This window comes from Lynx rufus, unplaced genomic scaffold (assembly GCF_022079265.1).
Source record: "Lynx rufus isolate CCGP_SWC_20201006 ecotype Redwood Valley unplaced genomic scaffold, mLynRuf1.p SCAF_26, whole genome shotgun sequence".
Lineage (NCBI taxonomy): Eukaryota > Metazoa > Chordata > Mammalia > Carnivora > Felidae > Lynx > Lynx rufus.
Window position 1 is genome coordinate 11,578,166 of NW_025814841.1, and position 27,015 is coordinate 11,605,180.

General features: G+C 42.9%; 1 protein-coding gene across 11 annotated transcripts in view; it reads left to right on the forward strand.

Moving 5' to 3' along the window:
• Positions 1–26,018, forward strand: part of TP53INP1 (tumor protein p53 inducible nuclear protein 1) — a 156,957-nt gene extending 130,939 nt beyond the window's left edge. For 7 of the 11 annotated variants that reach the window (XM_047088821.1, XM_047088826.1, XM_047088819.1 and 4 more), the window contains 3 exons: positions 15,681–15,940; positions 16,489–16,846; positions 21,147–26,018. In XM_047088821.1, coding sequence (XP_046944777.1) covers positions 15,829–15,940; positions 16,489–16,846; positions 21,147–21,396 — 720 coding nt within the window. In that variant the 5' untranslated portion in view covers positions 15,681–15,828 and the 3' untranslated portion in view covers positions 21,397–26,018. Of the gene's footprint in view, positions 1–5,858; positions 5,878–7,822; positions 8,036–8,472; positions 9,275–15,680; positions 15,941–16,488; positions 16,847–20,001; positions 20,040–21,146 lie in introns of those variants that run through there. The other 4 variants (XM_047088830.1, XM_047088829.1, XM_047088825.1 and 1 more) reach the window with 4 other exon arrangements.
• The last annotated feature ends 997 nt before the right edge of the window (positions 26,019–27,015 follow it).

Genomic DNA, 27,015 nt, shown 5'->3' on the forward strand with positions numbered 1-27,015 from the left:
CAGGTCATGATCCCGAGAGTGGTGGGATCCAGCCCTGGATCAGGCTCCGTGTGAGAGTGCAGCCTGATTAAGATTCTCTCTCTCTCTCTCTCTCTCAGGGCACCTGGGTGGCTCAGTCCCTTAAGTGTCCCACTCTTAATTTCGGCTCAGGTCATGAAGTGGTTTGTGAGACTGAGCCCCAGGTCAGGCTCTGCACTCACAGCACGGAGCCTACTTGGGATTCTTTCTCTCCCTCTCTCTCCCTCTCTCTCTCTCCCTCCCTCTCTCCTTCTCTCTCTCTCAAATAAACTTTAAAAAAAAGATTCTCTCTCTCTCCCTCTGCCTCCCTACCCTGCTCACGCTATTATATAAAATAATTAAAAAAAAAAAAGAATTGCTTAGTGTACAGGCTGAGTTGTGTGTGACCCCCCCCCCACAACCCCAAAATTAATATGTGGAAGCCCTAGCCCTCAGCACCTCAGAAGGTGATTATATTTGTAGACAAGGCCTTGAAAGAGGTTTAGGTTAAACCAAGACAGTCTGATTGGGCCCAATCCCAATCTGACTGCCATCTTTACCAGAAGAAACTAGGACGCAGACAACACAGAAGGAAGTCCATGCAAGGACACAGGGAGAAGGCAGCCATCTGCAAGTCACGGAAAGAGGCCTCAGGAGAAACCAATCCTTCAACACCTTGATCTTGGACTTCCAGCTTCCAGAACCGTGAGAAAATAAATGCCTGGTGTTTAAGTCACGCTTCTGCAGCACTGTGTTATGGTAGCCGTAGCAAACTGATACTCTTAGCACCACTGACCACCATCTTGCTGGAGCCAGAGACCATTTGACTGTCCTTAATCATATTTGGCTTCTCCACACTCAGTCCCAATTTCCTTTCTAAAGGCATTTTTGGCACTTAGATTCCACGTTACCTCACTCTAATTTTTCTCTCACCTAATCAGCTGCTACTTCTCAGTCTTCTCTGCTAATATTCCTTATCCTTCATTCTTCTAAATATCAGAGCCCTAGGCCCAGGCCTCAGCCTTCTTCTCTGTTCAGATCCTCTCTCTGGTCATTCCATCCAATTCTGTGGCTTTAAATATTATTTAAAAGCTGGTAAGTCACACATTTATGTTACCAGCCCCTACCTGTGCCTTTAGCTCTGTTCTCAAATATGCAATTGCCCACAAGAATATGCAATTGCCCCCTAGATTTCCAAAGAGCATCTCAAACTCAACATGTCTGAAACTCTAATGGCCCATCACATTTAGAATGAAATCCAAACTTCTCATCCCTGCTTGCACGTTTCCTCATGACCTTTCTGACTTCATCTTCCACTGCCCTCCTCCCTCACCACCCTCCAGCCACACTGCTGGCCCTCTATGCACACACTTACTGTTCCTTCTGCCTCTACTACTAGTCACTGGATAGAGCCTCACAGAGCTTACTTACTCCTTTACATCATTCAGGGCTTGGCTCAAAATTCACCTTCTCGACCCACTGTCTCACATATCACTCTCCTAAAGGTTGTAGAACTCAGTACTCTCAGGTTACCCTTATAACATTTTAATAACCTCATACTATAGTGTCAAGCATTATATTAAATGCTTTATATGCATGATCTCATTTAATCCTCAGGACCACCTAGTAGAGACAATCTTATCTCCACTTGCAAATGAAAAAACTAAGGCTAAGAGAGGTCAAATCCAAGGTCATAGAGCTTGCACTAAGGTCTGATTCCAAAACTAGCACTCTTAACCATGAGAAACAGCTGCTTCTCACTTTAAATGCTATTCTTAATTATGGACGGTATGGCCTCCAGGCTTGATTGGTTTCAGTTGCACTTGTGTTTGAGCAGGTAAAGTAACTCAGGGGTATCGGTGTGTGTTGGGGAAGGGCTTATTTTCCAAACTGTGGCTTTAAACGTTCAGATAATACAAAATGCAGGTTAAGTAGGGACAAATTCAAACATGGGTCTAGACCTCTGTGGCTTGCTTGTATAGACTTATTAAAGAAGATGAGAGCATTTTGTCCTTAACCTTGTTGGGTTTTTTTAGGCTCAAGTTCTGAGAAGCTATTAAAGCTGTTGAGCTTTAGATTTTTCCTTTAAAAAAAAAAAAATCCTATTTCCACAAGGTGATTAGAAACAAAACCCTTACAATAAAGTCCTTAGAAAAAGGTCTGTGTGCTGGTGAAAACAAATATTTATCGAACACCTAATGTCCCAGACACTTTACTGATTTCATTGTCTCTCCAAGTTGGTATTTTTTTCCTGCTCTTCCAGTTGAGGACACTGAGGGACTCAGAAGGTAAGTAATGTCCCCATACGGAGCAGGAACCCCCCAGTCTCCTCCTCTTGCTTACCACATGCTCCAAAGTGGTTTTGCCTTCCCAGCATGCGATGTAATTGATTACCGGAGGCCCATTCCATGACTCCTGTTCTCCGGGCTCTGAAATTTAGTTCCATGCTATGGTAAACATGAAAAGTTACTTCCTAGGGACCTATGTGCCTTTCTGGAAGTGTTGCAGAAACCCAAAAGACTGCAAAGGAATTTAAAGTTCTCATAGATCTGTGGGTCTGCTCAGGTAACCAACAGATACCAGATCACGCCCAATTCTCAGTTGACACTGTTTCGTTCAAGAACAGTGCTGTTCCTCGAGCACAAAAACTCTTCTGCCTCCAGCCTTTGCAGTGGCTCTTCTGGCTGCCTAGGCTACTCTTTCCCCTCATGTCTGCCCTCCTGTTCTGGCTGCTCAAGTGCTACCTCATCAAAGAAGCCTGCCTGACCATCCTATGTCCCCACCAGCCTCTCTAACCCTTTACCCAGCTTTGTTTTTCTTTGCAGCACTCATTACATTATATATTTACTTGCTTATTGTTTCTCTTCCACTAGGTGGAAACTTCTTGATGGCTGAGACTTTGTTTTGTTCACTACTGAGTCTCTGGTGCCTGGCATAAACTAGGTGCTCGTTAAATAATTATTGGAGGAATGAATGGATTCTGTGAATACAATAGACCTGAATGAATGGGTGGATGGGGCTTAACCACTACAGGTCTATATATTTATGTGTTCCCTCTTCCTGAGCTACAAAGGGAAAGAAATGGCTACTCCTACCAAAGAGGACTAAAGCAGAAGAGGCCCCAAAAGAACAGAAACCAAAAACCCTCCTGCCTCAGATTAGCAACATGCTTAGGTCTTTTGCCAAAGCCATGAACAATCTGGACATTTAAGAACATAAATTAATCTTGCAAAATGTAGTAGATATTTAAGGTAGTTAATTCCAGCAAAAAGAATAACCCAAAAACAAGTTTCCTTAAATAGGAAGACTATGTAAGTGGTGTATAGCTTATGTAAGTACCAATCATATTATCTGCATCATCCTTTTAAGAAGAGCAGAAAGACACATTCTACTCAAGGTGTCCCCATAATAGAGCAATTCATGGCTACAGACCCCACCCGGGGCTGCCTCTGGCACATGGCAACAGTTGGGCAGTGACCCAGAAGTAGGCATGTGAGTGAAGAGTTAGCTTTGGCAGCAGGAGTTGTAGAAGACCTGACCTGCACTCACACAGGTAGCCACTGCAACTGCCCTTTCACCCAGTTGGGTCTACCCCCACGTAACTGGTCCCTAGGGCTTTGCGGCTCCCTAGGGCTGGGATGGTGTATACAGGGACATTCTGTATCATGTATCCAGGCCATATGTATTAAGGATATGATTAAGGATAATCATCATAAGGATGATTCCCTTTCTGCTCTGCAGCTAAGTTTTAATACAGTTTAAAATAATTGAGTACTTATTTGTGCATTCACCTAAAAACTAAGAAGCCTTCATGGGGCTCCTGGGTGGCGCAGTCGGTTAAGCGTCCGACTTCAGCCAGGTCACGATCTCGCGGTCCGTGAGTTCGAGCCCCGCATCGGGCTCTGGGCTGATGGCTCAGAGCCTGGAGCCTGTTTCCGATTCTGTGTCTCCCTCTCTCTCTGCCCCTCCCCCGTTCATGCTCTGTCTCTCTCTGTCCCAAAAATAAATAAACGTTGAAAAAAAAAATTAAAAAAAAAAAAAAAACTAAGAAGCCTTCAAATTCAGGACTTTAGAGGAACTGGAGAGAGCACTGCGTGTCTGGGAGACTGTCATCGATCACTCATAATCCAGCCTATGCCACCACAGCCCCAAGGGCTCTTCTCCCCAAATACTGGCTGCTGAATGGGCTAGGCCCACCTCCCTTCTCCTTTCTGGTGCCTCAGCCAGAACACAGGCTCTTTTCATTTTGAGGATTTTGTTTCTAATCACCATGTGAACATAGGTAGGATATAGGGTTAAAAAAAAAATGAATATGCAAGAGTTATAAGGTTCCAGGGGTTTGGAAAGCTGTTAACACCTATGGCCCTGGTATCATTTCTGACTTCTTCCTGAGATGGTAAGGGCATCCCAGTTAGATTTGTTTTCTGTTTTTTATTTCAGAAAGTAGAGCACCAAACCTCTGGCTTCCTTCTGTTTCAGGCTTTCTGGAGACCATGAGAGACCCTTTCTTTTCTTCTCTTAGAACAGATTTCACTGGAATTCCAAGTGATTGCTCTTCTAAAATGCAATTAAACAAAAACCCTCTGTCTTTCCCAGACACTTGACAGCATGCTGGATGGACGATACAAGCCCAACAGGCTGCATTTGCTGATGGACCAATTGTAAATTGCCTGAGCGGACTTCACTTTCAGACCCTCCTCAGTATAGACTGGGCGACTTGTTGCTTTATTGTTCTGAGCTTGCCCTGAGTAGCCACCCAGTGGGGTTCTCCATCTGTGGCTTGATAGGAAGCAACATTCTTTAGCAGCCTTGAAGCAACTGGCAGGGCAATGGCCACAGCCTGCCTTTGTAAGCAGGAGGCAGGGGCATTAACTGTATTGTTTCTGGATGTTGGCATAAATGTGGCCCTGCCCCGTGGTCCTTCACAACAAAACTTGAGGTTGAATCCCTTTTGTTGGGGTAGATAAGGGAGTGTATTGAGCTCCATGGAAAACAGACAGGAGGACTCTGACAGATGGGGAAAGGGTCACCCCCACAGCAGGGAGTCAGCCTGGACGTGGGTACTATAGCAACCTGCTGAGAATTATCCCGCCTATTAAAGGATGGTTGGATTCACTGGGTCTGCCCAGGCAGGGAACCTGGCTGGGTCTTTGTCAGCAGACAGACGAGAAGCTGGTGTGCAGCTGTGTGATTTGACAGTTTGGTTGTATTCAGACAGCTCTATGTTGTGGAGATGACATTACTCCTGAGTCTGACCGCATGCATCTATGTAAAACAGTGGCATACCCGAGGAGGGAGTCAGTGGGAGCAATCCACTCCCGGTGCAGACAGTAAGCAGAAAATTTCTGTGTGTGTGCTTGTCTGTAGAAAATTTTCAAACAATAATAAAACTAAGTAAAAGTCAGTTTGCTTTTTATTATTTTCATGCTCCAACAGTTCCAAACAATGTACAGGGATAGAATACTTCTCCCTCATAGGGGCAGACTTCTCCCACACCCCCTCTCTCACCCCCTTGGTACGCTACTGGGATAAACAAGCACCGGGTGGGGAGGTTACAAATCAGTGAGAGGGTAAACAGAAAGCAAATGACCCCTGAGATAAGAAGGTTTTTTTATCCCCCAAATTCTACTTTGTGGAGTTTAGAGAAGGTTGATCTGTCTGCCAGGGGCCTTCCTATTGTTTAGCTTTGCGTTTTGGTTATCTGTTGCTGCTTGTAAAACCATGCCAACATTTAGTGCCTTAAAACAACAGTCATTTATTTGTTTGTGATTCTGCAGTTTGACAGGGCTCAGTGAGGATGGCTCATCGTTGTTCCCTGTGGCGTCTGCTGGAGTTGGAACTTCCTAGAGGGCTTTTTCACCCCTATGTCTGGGATCTCAGGTACCATGAGCTAAATAATCTAGGGGCTGGCCAGGCATGTCTCTCTTTCCATGTGGCCTCTCCACATAACTAGCTTGGGTTTCCTCGCAGCATGGTGTTCTCTTCTTATGCGGTAGCAGGCTTTCCCCAGAATGCAAAGCAGAGGTTGTCAGGTTTGCTTAGTGTCTGGTCTTAGACATGTTAGAAACATTATGTCTGCCACATTCTATTGGTCAAGGCAGTCACAGGTCCAGCCCAGATTCAAGGGGAAGAAAAACAGTCTCTACTTCATGATGCAAGAAATATTGTTGTGACCCTCTTTGGAAGCATCATCTACCTCACATTGTTTTCACCATCATAACAAAGTATTGTATGCTTTCACATTTTGCCTTTAACAGTGATAAACCTTATCAGATTGGAAAAGGTAGGTCTCAAATTACGAATTAGACCTTTAGAATTATCGTGCCTTTATTCTGAATGGGGAGATGGTCTCTTCATGGATTCCTAAGAAGGAGCAAGAGTTTATGGAGCTCCAAAGATAGCAATGATATTAGAAAATATTGGGGTGAGCCTGATTTGCCAAAACCTAAAATCTAAAGCATACTCAATTCCATGAGATTGTCCAATCCAAGTTACAGCCTCAGTCTACCTCCTGAGGAAAGTTCAAATGGCCACCTTATTTTTGTTATTACTTCTGGGTATCAGAAAATCCCCTGAACTTTGAGTTACATCCTTTAAAACCAGGATTCTTGTGAGAGTCAGAATGGTGAGAGCCCTTCAGACACTGTATGATTATACCTGTGAGCAGTTGCTATAAATTTCGCCCTGGGTCAGAGAATTGCATCTCAGTCCAAACAGGAACCAGGAGAGAAGAGATGCATCAACATGACTCCCTTGTCTCTGCCAGACACAGTTAATCCATCCATCTGCATACAGAACTTTGATTTGGAAAGCATCTGTCAGCTCACCCTTTCATTCTCTTCTCACTATAAATAACCGGTGAGCAGGTAGGCCCCATGTGAATGCCAACGGTATGCAGGTATGACAACAGTAAGAGGTCAGAGCTTCCGTGGGTCACTGGCGAGCGTGGATGCAGAGCCTAGGGAAGAAGCAGCTCTCCACCCTCTCCTCCCTCCAGGGTTCTTCAAGTCTGCTGGAGCAGAAGCCCGGCCAGATCACTGACCTCACTGCCTTCAGGTTTGGTCTCATGGCCTCTTCTGCTCTGCCTGCCTGCAGGTTGAATCCTGAGCCTGCAGGCAAGTTCGGTCAGCTCCCAGTGTCAGTCACCACAGGGTGCTGGGGCCTGGCTCAAAAAGGAGGCTAAGGGGGCCAGCATCCCCTGTACCTAGAGCCAGACTTTCCTTCCCAAGAAGGCCAAGAAGCGGGCCTGGAGCTGCCTTTACAGACCCATGTCTAAGGCTTTACCCCTATATTGGCCTGAACAGGCCTCTTGGGGTCTCTGGCCTCCATCACTCTCAACGCCTTTTTTTTTTCTTTTTTTTTCTGCTCACAGCAAAAACTGCTGTGTCCCTCAGTGCCCCAACCCCTTGGCCCCTGCCCCCTTACTGGGGCAGACGGGCCACTGGGGTCGGGCTCTTCCTCTCACCTTTCCCGTTCTCCTCACACTCCCGCGGGTTCCCATTTCTGTTCGCCCCCAGGCCCGCCTGGCCTCCCCTCCCCTCCCAGTGGCCCCAGGGCCGGCACCCACCCCCTCACACCCTTCTCGCCCTCCCTTCCTCTCGCCCCTCGTCTCGCCCCTCGGCTTTTGTTGCCCGGGCTTGTTTCTAACTTGAGAGCGTCGCCCGGCTCGGCGCCAGGTCACGTGCGTTAGTGACAACCTCTCGCAGGGCGGCCCCGGGCCCCCCGCGCCGCCGATTGGTGGGATCGGGCCTGGCGCGGCCCCGGGGCGGGGCGGCCGGGCGGGCGGGCCCGACGGGCGGGCGCAGCGGCCGATCAGCTGTTCCGAGCGCTGCACAACAACAAAAGGAGCGAGACGGGCGGCCGGCGGCCAGCCGCTCAGCACCACGACCGCCGGACCTGCCCCGCGCCCCGCGCTCTGCGCCCGCCGGCCGGGGAGCCGCAGCTACCTCAGCAGAGCCCCGCGCCCGTGCGCGCCGGTCCCCTCCGAGCGGCGCGCCCGCTTCCCTCGCCGCCGGTCCCCGCTGCCGGTGGGGCCCACGTAAGTGCGGGCGGGGCCGGCGCCCCGGGCCGCTCTCTCCCGCCGTCCCGCGGGCCTCGGGCCGGGCACCCTCCGCGCCTCCCGCCTCCTCCCCTGGCGGCGGCCGGCCCGAGGCCCCGGGTGCGGGCGGAGGCGGACGAGCCCGGCGCTGGGCGGCGGGTGGGTGTTCGGTTTCTGTCTCCTCCCGCGAGCTTGGCCTGTTTTCTTGGCCGCGGCGGGACCTCCTCCTCCCCTTACTCCTCCTCCTCCTCCTCCTCCTCCTCCTCCTCCTCCTCCTCCTCCTCCTCCTCCTGCTCCAGCACTCGGCAGTTGGACTGGCGTCGGGGGCTGCGGGAGGAGCGACCTCGGCGCCCCGCTCCGCCGGCCCGGCGGCCCTGCGCTCCTCGCCTCCTCCGCCAGCCCTCGCGGCACCGGCTCGCTCCCGGTAGCACCAAGGGTCCTGCGGCGCCGGGGAACCCCCCTTTCTTGCCCGGCGACCAGCGCCTAAGTGTCCCAGGTGTCCGCCTGTCCGCCGCATGTCCCCTGACCCTGCCTGATCTTACACATCACTATATGAGATTGCACCTGTGGAAAGGACACTGTACTTGCCCGTCAAGAGTAAAATCCTAATCGTTTTGGTCGCTGACGCCGATTGGGACCTTACTCTGTGCCAGATACGACATCGAGGGCTTTACGTGCATTATCTCCGTTGCTCCTCGCAGAGACCCTCTGAAGTAGGCTTTATTATCTTGTGGGTAGGAAACCCGAGGCCCAGAGAGATTAAGTTATTTTACTCGAGGCCACACAGCCAATTAAAAGGAAACGGTGTTTTCTCTTTCAAAGTTGCAGATGAATTTATATGTGGGCATTCCTCATTTTGTATTGTATTTCGCAATTACCTCTTTCGTCATCTTCTGTGCCAATTCCAAATTAGAGTGGGTTAAGGAAGAGCCCCTTTCCATCTGTAACTTCCAAGAACTTGGGCATTTGTTGCTAAAAGAGCCTTTTCTGAATGCAGAGTAGTTTCCGAAAAGGGGAGGAGAAAGTGACCCATAGGGTCATTGAACAGTCGTAATAATGAGGTACCCCCAGATCCTGAAATCATTTGCTTGGTAATTGAAATACATTTTTCATTGCAGATGTGAAAATCCCTGGGAAGCTTTTGATTTTTAAGTCACAGCCACTATAATTCTGAATGTGCAGCATAATTTTTAAGAGCCCCTATCTGGAACCAAGACCTCATTAATTTATATGACCAAGGTCTCTTTTGTTTTTTCATCCCTTCTTTTGTTCTTTTCTGTGAATGCTTGCTTGCTCACTCAATTGTTCCCTCCTGTTTCTCTTGGGAATGGTCCTACTTTCAAAATTTGAGGTTAACGGGCTAGGAGTTACCGCTTATTGCCGTCTTTGTCCACTGGCATTCAGCCTTCAGGGCCGACAGCGGTGGGTCCCTGAGAGGAAAAGCTCCCTATGACTAGTTGAATAGGCGGAGTAGGAGTGGAGCAAGCAAGGGCAGCTTTCTTGGCTTGGTTTTTCTGCAGTTTAAAATCAATTTTAAATTGAATGAGCGTATTTATTTTTCTAAAATAGGGAGGGTGGGATATAAAGAGAAAAATCATTTTGAGGCTGCTTTTCAGTGAAGACGTGTTAGTTCAGCCACCTGATATTTCGAAACTGTCAAGAAGCCACAACTGTACACATAGTTCGAAGTTAGATCATCAAAGTTGTGGGTTGTTTTTTTTTTTTTTTTAATTTAAAAATGTTGTTTTTGGAGCCGCCTACTGGCAGCCAAAACCAACTGAAAAGCACTGTTCTCTGAAATTCATAGAGCCGGAGTTGAGGCTGGAAGGAGCCTGAGCAAAATGATGTGCAGGGAAAAGCAAGACACTTGGAACCACACAGACTTATGCTCTATTGCTGGCTCCACACCTGACCAGCTCTATCACTCTTAAGCAAGTTACTTAATTTCTGAGCCTAGTTTCCTTATTAGTAAAATGTGACAAATAAGTACCTCAACTCACTGTTATATATCACAAGTATTCAGTAGATTGTAGCTGTAATTATTATATAAACATTTTGTAGATAAAGGCATTCTGACCCAAAGATGCTAAATGGCTTACAGTCACACAGCTGGCATGGAATTGAGTTAAATATTCCAAGTTATATTTCATATTCTGAGTTAATACTTACTGGCTGCCTGCTATGTGGCAGGCTCTATTCTAAGGGATACACACTTAATCCTCACATTGGCACTATCTTCTCCATTTTAGGGATGAAAAAACTGAGGCACCAAAAGGTTACTAAATATCTTAACTTCATACAAGTTGCAAGTAGCGTAGCCAAGATTTCATACACAGCAGGGTAACTCCAGAGCCACACTGCCTGTTGGTTGTTTGCCTGTCTCAAAAATAAGATAAATTGTACTAACAAGCTCTTCTAGACTAGCAACGCCTTTTCTGAGTTCTCGAACTAGAATGCTTTTCCTCTTAAGTATTAAACTTAAAGGTATTAAACCACCTTTCTGCCCACTGAGCATTTCTAACTCATGTAATAATATGAAAAACAATGATAAAATGTTAAGTAACAAAGCAGGAAACAGCATTGTGTCTTCACTAGACTTTATGGTAAAAAGAAACCTTATGTGTAGAAGAAGCTAGAAGGAAATGCATAATACACCAACAGTGATTGTAACAAGGCAGTGGAATAATTGTTTTCCTTATTTATTTTCCAAACTTCCTATAATGTAGTTAATTTTATAAGGAAAAAGACGTGTGTGTGTGACAGGGACAAAGCTGCCTTCTTAACGTGCTGGTCCCCAGATACTTTGTTTCTTTTCTCCACTGGGATGAAACTGCCCTGGCAGGTTGGCTGACGTTGGGTAGTTATCGGGTGGAAAGCTTGCACATGCCTCAAACAGCAGTACTACCTTACCAGTCTTCTTTGCCCCTCCCTCTTTGCTGAATTCCAGAATTTTATCTGTAAATTTGTCCTCTTAGGACACCTTCTTTTAATGGAATTTTCATTTTAGTTTTATCCATTGCCCTAGAGTTGTAAATATCAACAAGTCCACAACAGGGGTGACTGGCTGGCTCAGTCCAGTAGAGCATCCAACTGGATCTCAGGATGAGTTTGAGCCCCATGTTGGGGGTTTACCTTTTAAAAACTTAAAATTTTTTTAAAAGTCTGTGACATGTAGTGAGGACTGAAGTCTGAAGTTCTGCTTTGACTTACGGCTTCACATAGAACCAGGCCCATCAAGAGCCTCCATTCCTGGGCAGGAGCCAAGGTGAAGAATAGCAGTGACTGGAGAGGGACGGTCCCTGGGTCGTCAGCAGGATAGGCTCTCAAGATTCTGGAGAGATTTTTCTAGAACTGCATTGTCCAGTATAATATGTAATGTGAATTACATGTATGTTTAAATTTTTTAAAATATTTCTTTATTTTGAGAGTAGAGGGAGGGGGAGGGGCAGAGAGAGGGGGGAAAGAGAGAATCCCAAGCAGGCTCCATGCTATCTGTGCAGAGCCTATGTGGGGCTTCAACTCACAAACTGTGAGAACCTGAGCCAAAAAACAAGAGTTGGCTGCTTAACCAGCTGAGCCACCTAGGCACCCTGTTTAAATTATTGAGCTATCTTACGTTCTTTTTGAGGGGGTAGTAAGTCTTTAAAATATACTCTGGTAGGGGCGCCTGGGTGGCTCAGTCGGTTGAGCGTCCAACTTTGGCTCAGGTCATGATCTCACGGTTCGTGAGTTTGAGCCCCACATCGGGCTCTGTGCTGACAGCTCAGGGCCTGGAGCCTGCTTCTGATTCTGTGCCTCCCTCTCTCTCTGCTCCTCCCCTGCTCACACTCTGTCTCTCTCTCAAAAATAAATAAAGATTTAAAAAAAATTTAAATATACTCTGGTATATATTTTAACCTATATCACATCTTAATTCACATATAAAAATTTCATTGGACATGCTTAATCAATTGTTCTGAACATGCTTGAAATTTTTCCAAAAATAGCTCAATTGTCAACTTCCAAATTTGAATTTTAAATGGGTTAAAATTAAATAAAATTTGAAATTCAGTTTTTTGGTCATACAAGTCATATTTCAAGTGTTCATCCACCCAGGGTGCCTTGCAGCCACCTCATGAACCGTTCTAGCATGTTGGGGTCTCTCCCAACAGCTCCTTGTCCTTTGTGACACCTACAGAAAGCAGGGTAAAGGAACTTTGCATAGTTAGCCCAACCCCATTTCTTCATTGTGCTAGAGGTCTGTGGAGAGAGTAAAGATGTGATCCATTTTTCCAGTGGTAAGACTGAGGCTCAGGAGGGCTAAATTGTTTAGTCTGAGCCACCTGTGGTAGGGGGAAAGCCAGAACCCCCTACTGCTGGGGCCCAGGCCAGCACTCCTTCCCTAAGACGACTCTGTGTCCTGCCCTCAGGCTTCAAAAGGTGTGTCATGTAAATACCAGCTCTGACTCAGGACAGATGAGAATGAGCTCTTCCCTTGCCTGGCTGGGCTCCTGAATACTCTGCCCACCCACGGATGGTTGCTCTTGCAGGAAATAGGGGATATCTTAAGGCAGCCACTACTTCAGGAAACCAAAAGAAGATTGACTTGTGCTGCCCTGTGGAAAGTTCCTCCAGAGACACCTTTCCTGTGGCAGAATTGTATATGTTCCAGGCGTAAGCTGGCTTCCATCACATGGGTTTGGAGCTGGAGCTAGAGGAGCGCAATTTGCAGTCAGGAACCTGCAGCTAGCTGCCCGACCACAGTGGCCCCAGCATTGTTCTCTGCCTTCTCGCTGCCACCTAACTGGCCGGGGCCCTGTTAAGTTACCCTGGTGTGGCATCGCTCTTGGGGGACAAGGTGCTCATTCAGGATGAGCAAGGGTTTTCTGCTCTGCTTCCTGCCCAGCAGCTCTACCTTCCTAGCTGATGCAGGGCCTGCAGTCAGCCCTACACTCTGGAGAATTGGGATTATTCTCTCAACTATTTCAATAGACACAGAATTGTACTTGGGACCAATGTATGCCTTTGTAATTTAAGATAAGGGGGGATTTTTTAAGTATCTTTTTTTCCCTCCTCGCTTAACGTGCTCAAAACCTTTACATACGTCAGAACTTGTGGTAGCTCATCACCTACACTACAGTAGGTCCAGCAAACTACACAAGCCCACTTTTCTCCTAATTTCTTTTACATGGAACATAAAGCTGAATTTGAATTCTGTACTAGAGCTCCAGCCTTCATGGTTTGGCCCTGCTGCTTTCCAGAAGGCTTTCAGGAAGACTGGTTATGCAAGTAACATTTCCTGTTGACTCTCTTTTAATAATTAATGGCTGATGATGCTGGATTGTGACCACAACAGTGCTCAGATGTCATTTATTTGAACACACACTCGTAGTATTACACATTCGTAGTAGCATGCCAAACAGTTGTAGCACTCCCATTTGCACATAAAGAATTCAACCAAGAATCTCATCAAATACGGATTGTAACTACATGTACTGCTAAAAATGATGATTGTTTGAAAGTGAAGGGTCGTGGCGCCTGGGTGGCTCCTTTGCTTGAGCATCCAGCTCTTGATTTTGGCTCAGGTCATGATTTCAGAGTCGTGATATCAAGCCCCGCATCAGGCTGTGTACTGAGAGTGGAGCCTGCTTAAGATTCTGTCTCCTTGCTCTCTGCCCCTCCCCCACTCGTGTGCATACACATGCTTGTGTGTGTGCTCGCCTTCTGTCTCTCTCTCTCTCTCAAAATAAATACATAAATAAAAGAAAGTGAAATGTCAAGAGTCTGAAGTTAGATTCAAGGCTGATGCTGGTGAGAAAGAGTATCATTTAGGAAGATGCTTTTCACTATCCCTGGATGGTCTCATCTCCTCTTGGTTTCTGTCACTCCCTTTTGTTGACAACTCCCAAATCAGTGCCCCCAGCTGAGACCATGCCCTTGAACTCCAGAGCCCTATATCCAGCAGTCTACTAGACATCTCCAGGTTCATGACTTGCAGATTCCCAAATTCAGCACGTCCAAGATGCCCAGCCTACACCTTCTGCAGTATGCCTCTTCCACTAAATGGTCCCGCCATCTCCCCACTTGGCCAAGCCATAAACCTGGGTCATCCTTGACTTTTCATTTCTGGCTTACATGATCCTACAGGATCTGTTTCCTGCTTAGCACCCCTAGCGCACTCTCAACACCTGTACATCTGGATCTTCAGCCATACAGAAGGTGCCACATTCTCACTCATCTGCAGGTTTCCGGTGTTCCTTCTCCCCCTTCCTCCATTCTTGATCTTCTCAACCACTCCAGATCAAAGTAATTTACTGCAGGAATCCTTCCTGACGTCTACCTGTGTAGATCTGAGGAACACTCAGTACTTTTTCCATGGCATTCATCACATTACCTGTCTTCCCCTGTGCTTAGCACTCACTCTACTTGATGCATGATACGTACTCAGTAAATATTTGTAGAATAATAGTTGACACTGAGAATTTGTGCCAAGTGCCTTGCTAAGTAGGTTGCCTGCATTATCTCATTTCACAAGAGTGGGGTCAGGGAGACCATCTAGGAGGTGGTGATTGGCAAAGTCCAAAGGGACACCAGATTGGTTTCAACTAGGATAAAAGTGGTGGCAAGAAGTGGGCAGATTTGAGGCACGTGCTCAGCTAGAGTCAACAGGACTTGGTGAGAATTTGGTTGAGGGGTTGGGTAGGGAGTGGAAGGAGTCAAGGGTAACCGCTGGGTGCTGCTGCTTCTCCTTGCTGAGAAGAGAAAGAAGGACAGTGTAAGTGTGTGGGGAAATAATTAAAAGTTCTCTTTGGTACGTGTTAGGATTGATATGCCTATCAAGTAACCAGGGAGAAATGGATATATAAATCTGGATTTCTGGAATAAGATCAGACAAGCCTGGAGTTCCTCATTTAGAACTCACAGAACTCCATGAGGTAGAACTATTGCCAGCTGAAGTAGTGTAACTTCCTAACTCGCGCAGAGCGTAAGCAGCAGAGACGGCATTTGAACCCAGGCACACCGACTACAACACCTTCCTGCTTGCCACCACGCAGTGAATGGTTTCCAGTTCTAGTTGCTGTCGTCCTCAGTTTTCTACGGTATAAATTTCCCTGTGCCAGCTGTAGACATTGTTTTGAAGGCCAAATCATGCTGTACCTACTGATTTTAAAGGGAATTGGGTCTGCTTGCAGCCCTGTAGAAGAACAGAACAGAAGAGAAAATGAGCCAGGGAAACATGGCAGACATCTGGTCCTGCTGCAGCCTTCCTCTGGCAGCTTCGGGGCAGTTGAATATCATATAGCAAGACCGTTAGTATCTAGTTTTTCTCTTCTTACAGGAAAGGAGTATGTCACCTTGAAATACATAATTCAGATTGATCCCTTATAAAAGCACAGATGTGGAAAAGAGCCTTTCATTTCACATGTAAGATGTTCACAGGTTGCATTGAGAACTCAATTCATAATGGTTTATAGATGAAAGGTACTGCATTTCTTGTGTTTGATGCCTGCCGGAAGGGAACGGCTGTAATTGTAGACTAAGGCATGAGCTTTCTTCTAGAGGGGTGTGCACGTGTGTGTGTGGGCACATGCTTTGAAAACCACACACACATATTATATAAATATATACTGATTTGAAATAACCTTCTTTTCCTATTTTATTTTAGGGATAATGATTCTTCTTGCTTCCCACCTAAGTTGAATAAGCACCCCGTGCACTTTAATCTCCTGTCGTGCCATCAGGCTGACTGAAGACAGTGTTTTGAAATCTCAGCTATAAAGACATCCCGCCAAAGTCTCAATCTTGCCTTAACGATGTTCCAGAGACTGAATAAAATGTTTGTGGGTGAAGTCAATACTTCTTCCAATCAAGAACCAGAATTTAGTGAGAAAGAAGATGATGAATGGATTCTTGTTGACTTCATAGGTAAGGTATTCTCAGCGGTTAATCATCACAGCAAAAATGGAAACTCTTGCATCTTAGTTTTTGCAGAAGTAAACCAGTAACTCTGAAGGTTTTTAAGCCTTTAAAGTAAATAAGCAAGAATTTGTCTAAAATAATTGCAGGAAACATCCTGTGCCAGATAATCAGTCAGTGAAATTGATTGACGTCAGATCTTCCAGTTTTGCAACTCTCATACCCTGCTCAGATCAGATGCACTTTAATAGGAAATCCTTGTAACCCACATTGCTCATCATGTTTACTTTAGCAGGATAGAAAAATCGTCTCCTGCAAAGCCACTGTAATACATCTGACGCAGTGATACACCACACATACACACACACTAGGTGCTCAGAAGTTCTTTCATAATCATTGAGTGAATGTAAATGCTTTTGTGTCTGACCTAAATGAAAGGAGAAATGTGAACATCAGCTAACAGTATCATCTCTTCTTTTTCTGTGTTCTCAATCTGCTGTCATTGTGATGCCCGTCCTCCCGTGGGACTTCACCAATGTATGTGGACTGTGATGTAGACACTTGCACTGGTTTCTCAGCAGCAGAAGATGAAGAAGAAGACATCAGTGAAGAGTCACCTACTGAGCACCCTTCAGTCTTTTCCTGTTTACCTGCATCTCTTGAGTGCTTGGCTGATACAAGCGATTCCTGCTTCCTCCAATTTGAGTCCTGTCCGATGGAGGAGAGCTGGTTTATCACCCCTCCCCCATGTTTTACTGCAGGTGGATTAACCACTCTCAAGGTGGAAACCAGTCCTATGGAAAACCTTCTCATCGAACATCCCAGCATGTCTGTCTATGCTGTGCATAACTCCTGCCCTGCTGTCAGTGAGGCCAGCTGTGGGGCTGATGAATTTCATAACCCAAGTAGCCCCAGGTACGTTGTAAGTGCAGCTGACCCTTGTACAATGTGGGTTTGAACCGCATGGGTGTACTTATACACAGAGTTGTTTTTCTTTTTCTTTTTTTTTTTTTTATGAACACAGTACAGTACTGTAAATGTATTTTCTGTTCCTTATGGTTTTCTTACATTTTCTTTTCTCTGGCTTACTTTATTGTAAGCACACAGCAGGTAATACATATAACATGCAAAATATGTGTTAATTGGCTGTTAATGTTATTGGTAAGCTTCCCAGTCAGCAGTAGGCTGTTCGCAGTTAAGTTTTTGGGGAGTCCAAAGTTGTACATAGATTTTGAACTGCACAGGGGCTGGTGCCCCTAACCCCTGAGTTGCTCAGGGGCCAACTGTATTTTATTCTGTCCATGGGCAGTCTGTTTGGCATGCATTTTATTTGTTTCTACTACAACTTGAAGCTAATTTTTTAGAAGATGCAGAGTAATATTAGAGATTTATGAAGGCATGTCTATAGTGCACAAGGTAGTGGATGGTATAAAAAAAAGTGTTCATTTTACATTTTCAAAAAAATTCATTAGAACACAGCCCCAATTATATAATGAAGAACTGTTGCATTTATAGTACTCTGCTGGTTGGGGCGGCTGGGTGGCTCAGTCGGTTAAGTGGCCGGCCGACTTCAGCTCAGGTCATGATCTCATGGTCTGTGAGTTCGAGCCCCACGTCGGGCTCTGTGCTGACAGCTCAGAGCCTGGAGCCTCCTTCAGATTCTGTGTCTCCTTCTCTCTCTGCCCCCACCCCTCCACTCTCTGTCTCTGTCTCTCAAAAATAAATAAACATTAAATACACACACACACACACACACACACACACACACACACACACATCAGTACTCTGCTGGTGACCAGAAAGAAAAGACTAGCATTTCTGCTAAGTGTCTTAGAATATAACTCTGGCACTTTATACACTGAGTTATTTGGTGTATCAAATTCAACAAGAATAGTATATCTTAAAATAAAACTCTTATTTTCTTCCAAGTGGTCTTAGCTGGGTTGCATCAAATGGCACTTAACCTCAAAAACCTGGCAGATCTCAAGTATGAATTTTCTGTCTTACAGAAGAAAGGCTTCATACCCAAACAATACTTTTTTGTTGTGTGGAGTTCAAGGGGTCTGAAAGGCTCTGTTTGAATGGCAGATGGGTTGAGGGCTTGGAAAGGTTCAGGGAGAGAGTACCTTGCCAGTAAAGATTGACATGTTCCCAAGCAAACTTACAGAAATACTGTCACCTTTATCCAGCGAGCATTTTCAAGATTGCTCCCACCTGCTAAAATAAAGTCTATGGCCTTGTTAATCAGCTCGAATTCTGGCTAGTCATGATGCATGGTAGTGGGCTGTGCCTGTGGTATTACGATGTTTTGGTGATGTTGGTACTGACTTAATTCCCTAAATACCTGTCAAGGCTACAGGTGAATTGGAATCTTTGGAGCAGCTCAGAATGTTCCTGTAGTTAGTCCTGTAATCCAAAGGGCCTCTTTTTAGATTGTCCAGCCTCTACCTTGACTAACTGGATCATTGTATATATCTTCTACTATTTCCTGTTTGCCAGATAATAAACAAAACCCAGGCAGCTCATTAATTTAACTTTACCAGAGTTTGCTGCACTCATAAGTCTTAATATTGTAGATAATCTCGTCATCTTCTATGAGGATAAACATATCCTTTACCAAATTGAAAAATAATTTGCTTATATAATTACCCAGGCTTTATACTGGGGAAGATCTTTGATGGGAAATGTTACTTTAACTGGCACTTTGTTCAATGCTGTAAGTTTATCAAGAGATCAGTGTCTCAGGCATTTCAACAAAAATTTAAAATAAGATTTTTTAGACATGGTATTGATTAAATTGCCATATAGTCTATTCAGATTAATTTCTTCAGTTCTTAGAAATCCTTCCCACCTGGTTCTGATCTCACCTCTCTGGAATTGGACTCAAGAGTTTCCCATGATTAATAGTCACTATATACTTACTGGGATTTGTGTACTTACTTCTCAGTGTTTAAAGCATGTGTGTATGTATATACAGCACTTTATAAATAACATTATTACAGAAGCAGTACATATGCATTGCAGGAAGTTAGAAAATGCAAATATGTAAAAATTAAAAAATTTAAAAAGACACTTGTACTACCTAGAGATGGATACTGTTAACACCCTAGAGTGTATCCTTCCAGGTGGTTTTTTCTCTGTATGCCCACAAGTTTGTACACACGTGCACACACACACACACACACACATTTTTAACCTAAAGGGATCAAGTTGTATACACTCATATATAGTTGTGTAATCTGCTTCTTTAGGCAATGGTCTCCACCTTTTTTTTTCCCAGTAAAATTTCATTTCATCTACTACCCAAACTATACTCTGTTTTCTGCACCAGAGCCCAGAATATTTCACCTAGTTTTGCCCAGACAAGCATCCAGTCCAAGACCATGCGCTGCGTCTGGTTATGTGTTTGAGGTTTTGATGCAGTCATTATGTTCATTGTCTGTATCTTGTTTGTTTTTATATCTTGTTATATGTTTTGGTATAACATGTAAGAAAGTTAAACAAATACGTGCTTTTCCATATATATAGGATCAAAAGAATACCCTTAACTTTATATGAATTCTTTCTGAACATAGGAAAGTACTGCAAACTATCTTAGTTTTATAAAAACTAAATGTTTTTAACATCTTTATTTCTGGATTTCAAATTCTTATTTACAAAAGCCCACTAAATCAAGATAGATCAGGTGTTACCAACATTAGGATGGCTATATAGTAAATATCTGTATTTTCTGAGCAGGGAACAAATCATGTCTTTCAGAAGTTAGATTGCTTCCATCCTGTCTATCCTTGGGAATATTACCATAAAGCATTACATAAAGCATGTAAGAATAAGGTACTTCATAATTACAGTAGATGGGCTTCAGAGTGTGTGTTTTATTGCATTTTGACCTTTATAAGTATTGTTTATGAAGGTTTATGTGCTATCATAATCTCAAGTAATACATGTGCCTTTAATGACCCATAGTAAGCCAGTCTTAATATAGAAAATGCACCATGTCCTAACAGTAAAATTAAGTAGCATTTTAAATCTTACTAGTGATTTAATAGTTCACCATTTAACATTTGTAGGGCCAGGAAAAGCTGCTTATAAGACTCACTGGCACAGAGTAAGTATATTCCCTTTGAGACTGTGTGATATGTGTTATCAGTCTGAACAGGAAGGTTAAGAACTCAAAATGCCCACCTTTTAAAAACTGCTGTCTTTGTATTAACTTCTTTCTATTAGTTTCTTAATGTGACCCCCTTTAATTCTACTATTTTTTAAAAAATCTTTAAAAAATAATAGCATTTTCCTCTAGTGATTATAGCCACAATTTATAACTGCCCATGTTGTGTAAAATAACCCTAAAACTCTTAAAACTCTTCATGTTATGTGTTAATTTAGTTTACATCTATCCTATTAAATTAGCTTTTAATATATAAGACAGATAATAACCACATGGTTTGTAGCCGGATTTTAAGATATGTTCTCCTCAGGTCTTTGTAACATTTCTATGCAAATGCCATTCCAAACTGTGCCCTGTTGTGATATAAATTTTATAGTAAGCAGGTAGCTTTTTATCTATAAAAATGTTAAATGAGTAGAATTTTCTATGCATGTTTCTATTACATAGAGACCTGCAGCTTATTTCCTGGAACCGTTACTTAGAGACAGAAAACGTGTGAAGGTGCAATTAGCATAGTTCACCAGTGTCAACCTGCTTCATAACAGTCTTTGGAGTAAGACCTGTATTAGAATCTTGGTTGTATGAGGTAGTAGTTGTGACCTTATCGTTGTTGAGCCTCAGCTTCCTGATCAGTAAAATTTGAGAATTAATATGTTTTCCTTTTAAGATTATGTCGAGAATTAAATACATTATATTTGCAAATACAGATATGCAGTAAATGTTAGTTCTCCTCACAGAAAAACTTATCTAATGCTGCATAATTGAAATTCACTCAAAATGTAAAGCACTTTTTAAAAGACAGTCTACTTAATCCCCCCCAACCCCCGCTGTGGATTATATGGCATGTTTCTGTGAAAAGGTGGCTTCTCCTTTCTAACATTATCAGTCATTGTGGTCACAAAATATAAACTTGTCTGTCAGCCATCAGACAGTAAGATCTCTTTCAACCACAAATCACTGTGGCAAATTGAATCACTAAGTAACTTCTTCAAGTTCATGAATAACGTACTCTGTTACTGAATGCATCCTCGTGTTTTTCTGTTTCAGAGTGGAAGCTCAGGATGAGATGGGGCAGCACATTCACTGCTATGTTGCAGCTCTTGCTGCTCATACAGCTTTTCTGGAACAACCCAAGAGCTTTCGCCCTTCCCAGTGGATAAAAGAACATAGTGAAAGACAGTCTTTAAACAGAAATAGCCTTCGTCGCCAAAATCTTACCAGGGACTGCCACTCTAGGCAAGTCAAGCACAGTGGCTGGGCCGTCCATCAGCCCTGCCCACGTCAGTACAATTACTAAGAATTTCAAGGTTGATTGGTTTCTCTTGGTTTGTGCATATGTGTGTGGATGTGTGTGTACGGACAATGAAGATGCTGTTTCAGCCAACTGATGACCAATCACATAGTTTTATCAATGTGTTTAGACACTATCTTGAAAACCAGATTTACATGCTGTGTATCACATAATGCCTTGCTTTTAACATTTACTTTTTTGTAAATTTTTTCAGAATATTTTTGGAAACATATCAATACAGTTACAGTGTTTGGTGTTTTGGGATGTCTTTAAATCTATTAAGGTGTATATGAGTTAGCATTCTAAAGACATTTCTTCCCAAGTATGAGGATAGGCATCTTTCAATTTCATTTTATTTTATATTAATCAATATTTCGAGTAAGCAAAAATTTATTCTCAGGGTCAGCCATACACTTTATTGACCAGTACTTGATAATCTTTTCTGTATATAGCGAATACATTTTTACACACTAACATGAGCATTAACAGGTGATAGTTGCCATGGATATAATGGAATTATGGCTGAACTTTCTCTTGAAAGAAAACTTGATATATTTCTGTGTGTACAGGTTTTTTTGTTTTTGTTTTTGTTTTTTTTTTCCAGATTAGCCATACAGTTCATTTTGGAATTCAGGTACATTAAGTGTTAGTGAACAGTGCTTTCAGTAATTCCGATGTGACTGTGTGACGTGGTACAGAGACATTACAAGGATCGTGGGACAGAAGCGCTGTCTCACATGCAGAGGGGATCCGTCAGATCTGTGAAATTGTGTTTGGGAAAATGTATGTCTCCACCTACCCCATTAGTCCACCATTTGACTTGTGTGGATTCTTTCCTGCCGGCTCTGCCCACTTGGCACTTCACATCAGCTGTAAATTCAGAAGTACCTGTCCAGGCACTTTAGTGACTTCTTATTTATAACTGTCCAAGGAAAAAGAGGTAGGCTTTGTATTTCTGATACGGTGACGGATCATCTGCCGTGGAGCCTGCCCTGCAGAGTGGCAAGCGAGGCTGAGAAGGAATTCCTGGTGACAACTTTTCCTAGCATCTAGATGAAGAGTGACGGGTTGGCTTCCTTGAGTTCTCTTTTTTTTTTTTTTTTTCCCCCTAACTCGGGCTTCAGGCAGAATCTTTAACCACTTTGGCCTCTGTTTCCTCCACCTATGGGGGAGTAGTAGTATTTACCTCCCTCACGGTCGTTGTGCGCACTGTGTACTGATGGAAGTGGGCTGTCCGGGACTGAACCTTGTGTGAAATTCCAGGGGCCTCTCTACTGAATCTGATGGTGGGGGTGGGGCCACAACTGTTCTTCAGAGTGTTGGTGCTAATGAGGCCAGGGTTCAGGGCTCGAGTCACATGGAGGCCAGTTATTTATCATTTAGAGAAAAATCTATCTTACCTCTAGCCGGTCACTTTATTTTTTTAGCGATTGTGATGGGTTTTGCTGAGCCATCCACATTCACCAATTTCCTCTCAAACTAAACTAAACATAGACAATCCAAAGCACATTCTACTGACAAACAGTAGTATCACCTTTGTGGTCAAAGAGCTTATTTTTCCAATGCCTCTGCAACCCTAATTAAGTAAATACATGTCTATACAAGGTTTTCAAGGGAAAAAGCAGCATATAGTTATGTGAAGTATTATATTTTCTAATAACCCTGTAGCAGCTGGATGCAGGGAACTATGGGAGACTTTTCAAGTGAAGAGCTGAGCTCTTTTCTGACCAGGGCTGGGAAGTTTGGAGGCGGAAGAGGTCACACAGCATCGTCAGATGGTGGCGGTAGGTGGTTCTTCCACTGGCTGTGACGAAGTGCCAGGAATGTCTCTTTAGAACAAGAGTCTAGACCCCCTGCTTTCCTTATTCCCTTTCCATTTGAACCACCCCTTTATTTATTTGTTTTCTAACTAGGGGCCAAGTCTGTAAAGTTTTGTCAAACTGAGCTAGAAGTTATTTTGTTACTATTTGTGTTTACGAGAGTTGAGAGGTGAGGTAGAGTTTTCATGAAGGTGTGTATGTTTTACATCGTGTCTGTCTCTAGGGCCATATGTTGGTAACTTGAAAATAGACCAGCTAAATGTTTTCTGGATATAAGCCTCTGACTACGTGGGGGTTTCTTTTTTCATATATTACATGCAAGTTGTTAGTACCTCACAAGCTACAGAAGTTCAGCCATGAGAATTTGTTTGGCAGCGTGAACAGATTTGTGTATAACATAGCTAGGGTCTTTTCTTTCTTTTTTTTTTTTTTTTACTGTTATTTTTCAAATTTCCTGATACCTGAAATACATCTACATCTCTGTCAGTTATTGACTTTTTTTCTGGCCTTCTCTGGACCTAGTTTTTTATGGTTTATACCTGGAAAACAAATACTTTCAGGCTTGGGATTTTTTTTAGGGTTATCATGCCATCTGTCATATCATACTGTGGTTTTTGTATCAGTATCTAAGTTTTCTGTCTTAAATTGGCACATGTTAGAATGGAAGAAAGTGGTTACGTAATTCATTTGAAATTCTTGGTCATTAGGGGTTTGTTAGGCATCTACTACGTGTGGTACCAGGATGATGTTGACCTGTTAAGTATTCCTTGAAACATGGCCAAAATGCAATTTATGATAAGTTAATTATTATTTTTGCTCTTGTAAATATTAGTGGTTTACATAAATGTGCTTCAGTGCATATTTCTTAAAAATTCAAGCAGTGAGAAATAAGACCCCTCCGAATTTAGTGCTCTACTTCTAAACTGATAATATATAGAACGTTACTTGGAAAAAGTCTGGAATGTGTGATGCACAAGGAGTGCTTCATGGACGAGTCCCTTAGTTTTTATAACGCACCGTGTTTCTCAAAGTTTGTGTTTTCATTAATAAAACATTGTATAATGTGTATTCTATGTTTGTTACTTTTTCTTTCTCCACTAATTATGTACTGCACTGTGAGTTGAAGATTAACCCTGCATTATTTATCTTCTGTGGCAATGCATTTATATGGCCGGGCAGGTGGGGGATTTTTTTTTTACAGAAAGGTTCACAGTGATTGGATTTTTGACTTTCTACTCCAGCGAGCTGTTTCTACATTAATTTCCTGTACATTTTCCCAGTTCCCATGCAGGCTGTTCCTGTTTACATACCTTCTCTGTTTTATCAGTGCTTTGATTCTAGTGAGAACACAGTTTACTGAAAACTTGAGAGGGCGTTCAGCATCGCCTGTTGTTTTTCCTTCTCAAATCTATGTAGTACACTGGTTTGTTATCTTTACATCTTCATTGAATCTAAGTGTTTTCGCTATCCTCTTCTTCAAGGAAATATATTGTCTTTTTTATATCTTGAGGAAAAAAAGAACAAAAAAGAGTGACTTTCTTATCCTGTTTTTCTTTGAATTGTAAACAAACAAACAAAAAAATGAAGGACTCCAACTAGAAGATAAACATTTAAGTTTAAATAGGTTAGTGGAGAAAGTTTAAGAGTTTCCAAGTATCTTTGTTTTTAGAATCGGTTAAGAGACTGCTCCTTGTACTGGAGACACTAGCATGTTTGTAATGTTACCTTAAAACTATCTTCATTTTATAATGCCCATTCATGCTGGCTAAATTCTTTTAAAAGTTGGGCTGTTTTCATGGATGGCTTCACTGTCATCAGCCATGTTGATGTATTATCAATGGCATCCTTATCTACTTATTTTAATGCTGAAAAATTTATATGAAATGCTTTATTTAGGAAACCTACCTAATTCGGTGGTGTCAGCCTTGCCATGTACCAATTTCACTTGAAATATGACACCAATTACAGTGGTTTGGGGTGGAGAAAGAGGGACCGGAAAGCATACAGATAAGGATATTTCTTTCTCTTTGCAACAGTATCCTTTATGGGGGAGGAGAGGTTACTATTCAAAGGAAGGCAGCTTCAGTGGATGTTTTATATATCGTTTAGAATTTTCCTTACAACATATTTTTTTAATTGTATAATTGTTAAATGCCCCATTTTGCTCTGTATTTGCCTGAAGTTTTAGTATTTGTTTTCTAGATGGACTTCTAAAAACCAAATCAGTACTTGGGGAGCTAGATGTGTGTGTATCTAAGCTTGATGTGTATGAGTGGTTTTTGCTTGCTTTTTGGTTGCATTTTCCTCCAGAAGTTTGGAATTTTAATCAGTAATTGTGTGTTGTTATTATTTTTTTTTGAGTGGCTTGGTTTTTTTGTCTCAAGTAAAATTGTGAACACATTTGCTTTTCAAAGACAGGGCATCAGTTATAGAGACTGAAGAGTATTGTAGATTGTACTATGTGCCTTCTTGATGTATTCCTAAACACAAATTTTTTTCAACTTGAAAACTCAAAAGGGACATTTGGTTAGATTATATACTGTACATCATCTATGCATAAATGGCAGCTTGTTTTCTTGAGCCACTGTCTAAATTTGTTTTTATAGAATTTTTTATACTGATTGGTTCATAGATGGTCAGTTTTATACACAGACTAAACAATACAGCACTTTGCCAAAAATAAGTGTAGCATTGCTTAAACATTGTGTATTAACACCAGTTCTTTGTAATTGAGTTCAGTGGTGCGTTTTGCACTACTTGGAGTTGTGGTTTTTAATCTGTCAGTAAATAAAATGTTCTTTAACTTCACATTCGTCTGATTCTCTTATTTTATCTTTATGGTCATCAGCCTTAAAACTAGATACAACTGAATGAAATTACTTGCTGTTTAGTTTTACTTGCCCAGAATATGTGTTTACTATTCACTTTAAATACTGTTTTTGAAACTTGTATAAAATTAGTATGTTAAAATTTTTCACCTGAAATGCATGAACATTTAAGTGAACATGAATTTGAGAATGACTTCCAGCCAGTACCTTTTCCTTCCGACCAATCTGTGTTTAAAAAAAAAAAAAAAATACAGATTAAAAAAAAATTTTTTTTTTTAATGTTCATTTATTTTGAGAGAGAGAGACAGAGCGTGAGCAGGGGAGGGGCAGAGAGAGAGGGAGACACAGAATCCAAAGCAGGCTCCAGGCTCCAAACTGTCAGCATAGAGCCCCACAGGGGGCTCGAACCCACAAACCGTGAGATCATGACCTGAGCTGAAATCAGATGCTCGACTGAGCCACCCAGGTGTCCCCAAATAGAGAATTTAATACAAAATTTAATACACTAGTTCTTAGCCTTTGTAAAGCTAGGTTGGCGAATTCTCAATGGCTCTTTCCCAGTTAAATACAGACACAAGCTTATGCAAACATTTTAGGGCAATATGAACGTTCCTGGTGTCCATTAATACCTTTATTGTGGAGCTCTAGTTTAATTAGGCCAGTAAACATTCAGACAACCCAAAGAATATCTCCCATGTTAATGAATCCTTGGGGAAGCTCTTCATTCTAGAACTAGCCTATTTCAAGACAGATTTTTATCATTTCTGAGACTCTGAGCTGAGAGGTAAAGATTGCGACTGGGAATGAAGAGGGGTCACCCCAAAGGTGGAAAGAGCATCTTGAAATGAAAGACCCAGCCCTGGAACAGCAGGTGAGTAGTCATTGCTGAGAAGTGTTTGCCAGGCCTACTTAACAAGGTAAAGGAGTGACTGAGGTATCTAGCAGCTCCATCACATCTCAAAGGCAGTGACTACATG